Source organism: Montipora foliosa, chromosome 11 (assembly GCF_036669935.1).
Source record: "Montipora foliosa isolate CH-2021 chromosome 11, ASM3666993v2, whole genome shotgun sequence".
NCBI classification, from domain to species: Eukaryota; Metazoa; Cnidaria; class Anthozoa; order Scleractinia; family Acroporidae; genus Montipora; species Montipora foliosa.
The window spans coordinates 19,027,224-19,031,303 of NC_090879.1; the positions used below are offsets into that span (position 1 = coordinate 19,027,224).

The window sequence follows — 4,080 nt, forward strand, 5'->3', positions numbered from 1 at the left end:
GTCTGACTCCCAGGAGTCGATGGGTTATCGAATGAAACATTAAGCTTTTGACTTCTTAACGGGAAGGAACTCCTTTACCATCCAGTTACACTTAAATCATTTTCTGAGAAATCCTCACATTTTCAAGTTTTCATAAACACTATAAATAAAAAAGATCTACAATAACTCTGCATGAATCCTCAATGATTCCAATGTTGTGGTTAAGTCAGCTTGAAGGAATCAATCTCAAAGTAGGGTTTGCATTTACCTGACACCTGTACTGTTAATCTCATATCTCCAATATGATGCCATATGCATGAACATGCAAGTACTGAAAAGAGCACTTTAATACTGCCTCATATCAGCTGTGACGAAGACACAAAACAGTAGCCTGTGTGCGCAGACATATTTCCCATTTAAATGTGAATGCTACATTATAATGAACCCACCCACTAGAAATTGGCCCCTAAAATTTCATTGGGGGCAATTCTACAATAACTACTAATATTTTAACTGAAAACAACACAAGGGTCAAATTGAAATGTTTCCAACAAAAGGAGCATACAATTATGAAATCTGAATGACAACGAAAATAACAATTAAAAATTAACTTGAGGCAATAATTTGGAACAAAGGTCATTATGTTATGAAATTCAATCTTTGTTTTGCCTTCTCTTGAGCAAGTAACAACAGCAGCAGAAGCAAGAAAAACATATTTTTGACAGGACAGTTGCTTGATGTACTCTCATCAATTCATACCCATATGTGAAGAGCAACTGAGTTATCATAACTACATCTGCTGATAAAATTTTCACAACATTTTTTACGTAAAATGAAATCTCCTATCACACATCAGCTTTATCAGGGGTTAATTTTTCAACCATATCAATAGATCCTCAGGTCCCACTCAAAATGAGATAACAAAGAACGAAAACAAACGATGAAACTTTTCTTGTTATGTATTGAAACACTGCCATAGTTTTAGGGCAATTCTACTTTAAATAAATAAAAAATCTGGTAAGGTAATAAATTAAAATGTGTATTATTTCTAGTTTCACATTACGTATTCACGAAAGATATAGAAAGTTTCGCCTCAGCGAGCATCACTGCTTTTCTTGATTAAAATGTGGTATTTTCGACGCACGTTTTGATTGCCCAAGTGAGCGAATGTGAGAATGATATATACACATGAGAAATGAGATGTTGATAGAACCTACTGCGGCTCATTTCTCATGTGTATACGTTTTGATTGACCAATCTAATGGCATGTCCATTTCGTAAGCTTAATAAAGGTAATAAATAGAAGAAGTAGTAGAAACTTTATTAAGAGTGTCAAAAGCCATCTAGCCAGGGAAAAGAAATCCCTTACTAATTTGGGGACACCAAATTATAAAATATGAATCAACAATGACATCAACTGAACAGAAAAACAGGCATGACCGAGAGAAAATTGAACGGTTCCGGACTTTTTAAACTTTGAAAGAAAAAAAACGACAAATTATAAATAAAATCCGGAACACAAACATTCCCTTTTATTTACAAAAATGGACACACAAGTTGGTATGTGTATCTACAAGCAGAATACCGTACCTTTACAAAGATCATCTTCCACAATGATCGTGTAGCCATCCCGAGTTTCGGTGAAGCTAAAAAATCTTGGTCTGTGTAAAAATGTGAATGTTGTTTGATTAGTTGGGTATCTATATCGCGAAAAGGCCCAACAAACGCTTCATGCGTTTAAAAAGAAACCTCTCAAAACACTGATGAACTTCTTGCAAAAACTAACAAACAGCAACGAGATCTGTAAAGTATGGTACGATAAATAAATTGACTGTGTAACGCAAAATCAACCTGTTTCGACTGTGAATCAAAAAACATCAAACTCACTTTGACTGAGGTAGCAATGAAATTTTTATAAGCGCGTGAGTGTATAACGAGATCGCTTTCTTCTTCAGGTTCGAAACTCGAAGCTTGTGTTCGAGTATGTGAAGTTCAGAGGAATCTGTAGACGTAGAAGAATGACCCAAACATCCATTCATCGTTTTGCCCATGAAGACCACACTAAACGCGTTGATTTTTACTGATTGCACGACCTATTCCCCTTTATTTCTTGACAACTTGACGGATCGATGGGAGATGTTACCGTTCGATAACAGCAGTACTTCCTGACAAAGACATGTGACGACCACACAAGTAAATATCCTCGCGACCTTGATCAAAAAGCCCGCGCTAAAGGGACATCATCACGCAAGATCTCCACCAGGTTCCACCAAGGTTGATTCACCAAGGTTATTACCAGTTTCTCGCATGCGCGACCCCTAATTTACCACTTTACTGTGAGAAGAGCAATTCGTTGGTGTTTTTCTTTGCGAAAATAAATTAACCGTATTTCTACTGCCTTCCTCGGAGCACTCAAATGACGACTGAAAGCAACAACCACACAAGGGTAATCAAGTGCAAACTTTACACGTAAACGCTTTGGGTCCACCCAAAAAAACCTGGGGCGAGATGTAGAGCGAGGCTGTGGATTTGAAAAATGGCGCGAAAATTGGTGACGATGCATCTGTCAATTATTTTCATAAAAATGTCAAAAATCAGGTTTTATCAAACAAGTTTCGATTATAAAGCCCCCTCCATACGAGAAATTTTATGTGGCACTTTTCTGTGGCAAATGCAATAATAATTCGAGGGTCAGTATGGCAAGCCAATAGTAGCTATATTCAAAACGAGTTTCAAGTTCAATTCAAGGAAATTCACGTTCAATTCAAGGAAATTCAAGCTCAATTCAAGGAAATTCAAATTCAGTTCAATGAAAAAAAAAACAGTAAAAATTGCTTCCGGTTAGTGACCGGAAATGGGAACAAGCAACATGGTGATCTTTGAGCCAGAATGACGTAATCGACGTAATTGCCTGAAGTTTTATCGTCAGTGCTCGATAAGAGGAGTGTGTACGCAACAATGAAACAGATATGGTGAGATATCGATAACTTGCAAACACATTGTGTAGTTCCCGATCAAACCGTTAGTTTTTGATGAGTTCTTTTGTCTTAACCGGCATTGAGCAAGATCGGATGGAGTGGGAATCCCCAGCTACAGCGTTTGTAGAAGTACTGCGGGGCTGCTGAAAATCATCAAATCATCTCAAAACTACGGTGGCTCTGAGGTGACATGCAGAAAACTCGATACTTTTCTCATGGTTGCGACTTTTGCTGCGACTCTTGCTGCCAAAGCGTTCATGTTAGGCACATAAGACGTCCCATACAGAACAACGTTTGAGATTTATAGATACCATAGAAAGTTTCCCTTTACACCATCCTTCTACCATGTTCTCAGTCCCTAACTACGGTTACCCTCGTTCCACCACAGCAACCACTATCTACTTTATTAGCCTCGTTAACCCCCTTTACTCTCATCTACCCTAAGTTCCCCTCGTTCTGCCACAGCAATCGTCATCTACTCTTAATTCGCCTCAAGCGTTCAACCAAGTTAACCTTCACCTACACTAAGTTAACCATCTTTACCCCTATCTACCCTAAGTTGGCCGCTTTATATCTCGTTGGCCTTCGTCTACTCCAAGTTAACCCCGTTCTATCGCGTTAACCCTTATCTACTCTAAGTTAACCACGTTTACCTTCATCTACCCCAAGTTAACCTCGTTCTACAGTATTGCTGAAGAAGCCCGAACGGGCGAAACGTACAATAAAGGGACTTTCAATTACACGAGAAAAGTTCGCTCCATCTTCTCTTCACGCAAGTTACAATTTTTTAAGAGGAAGCGTTGCGTATCCGACTGGATCCTTTTCTCAAGTGGCATCATCGTTGGCTATCCAACAGCGTTCACACATCTATATATATCACACATAGATTGTCACATAACAATAGCACGTGTGGATGGGGCTCCAGAAACTAACCCCCTTTTCATTGGCCTGTCAGAGAATTACCTGTTTTCGATTCTTATGTTACGTATTACCACATTGATGAAATGGTATATGAAATGAATCATATATGAACTGCGGATATGAAATCAAGTGAAGCTATGATCTTCGCAGTTATGAGCGCAATTTTTGCAATTGCGTAGAGAAGCCGGAAAAATTCAGGACT

General features: G+C 38.5%; 1 protein-coding gene across 2 annotated transcripts in view; it reads right to left on the bottom strand.

Annotated features, from left to right (window-relative positions):
• The window catches only part of LOC137975492 (cytosolic arginine sensor for mTORC1 subunit 2-like), a 13,577-nt gene extending 11,137 nt beyond the window's left edge, over window positions 1-2,440 (bottom strand). For both annotated transcript variants that reach the window (XM_068822608.1, XM_068822609.1), the window contains exons 1-2: window positions 1,867-2,440; window positions 1,570-1,640 (exon numbers count right to left, since the gene is read on the bottom strand). In XM_068822608.1, coding sequence (XP_068678709.1) covers window positions 1,570-1,640; window positions 1,867-2,030 — 235 coding nt within the window. In that variant the 5' untranslated portion in view covers window positions 2,031-2,440. The remainder of the gene's footprint in view (window positions 1-1,569; window positions 1,641-1,866) is intronic.
• Between the last annotated feature and the right edge of the window lie 1,640 nt (window positions 2,441-4,080).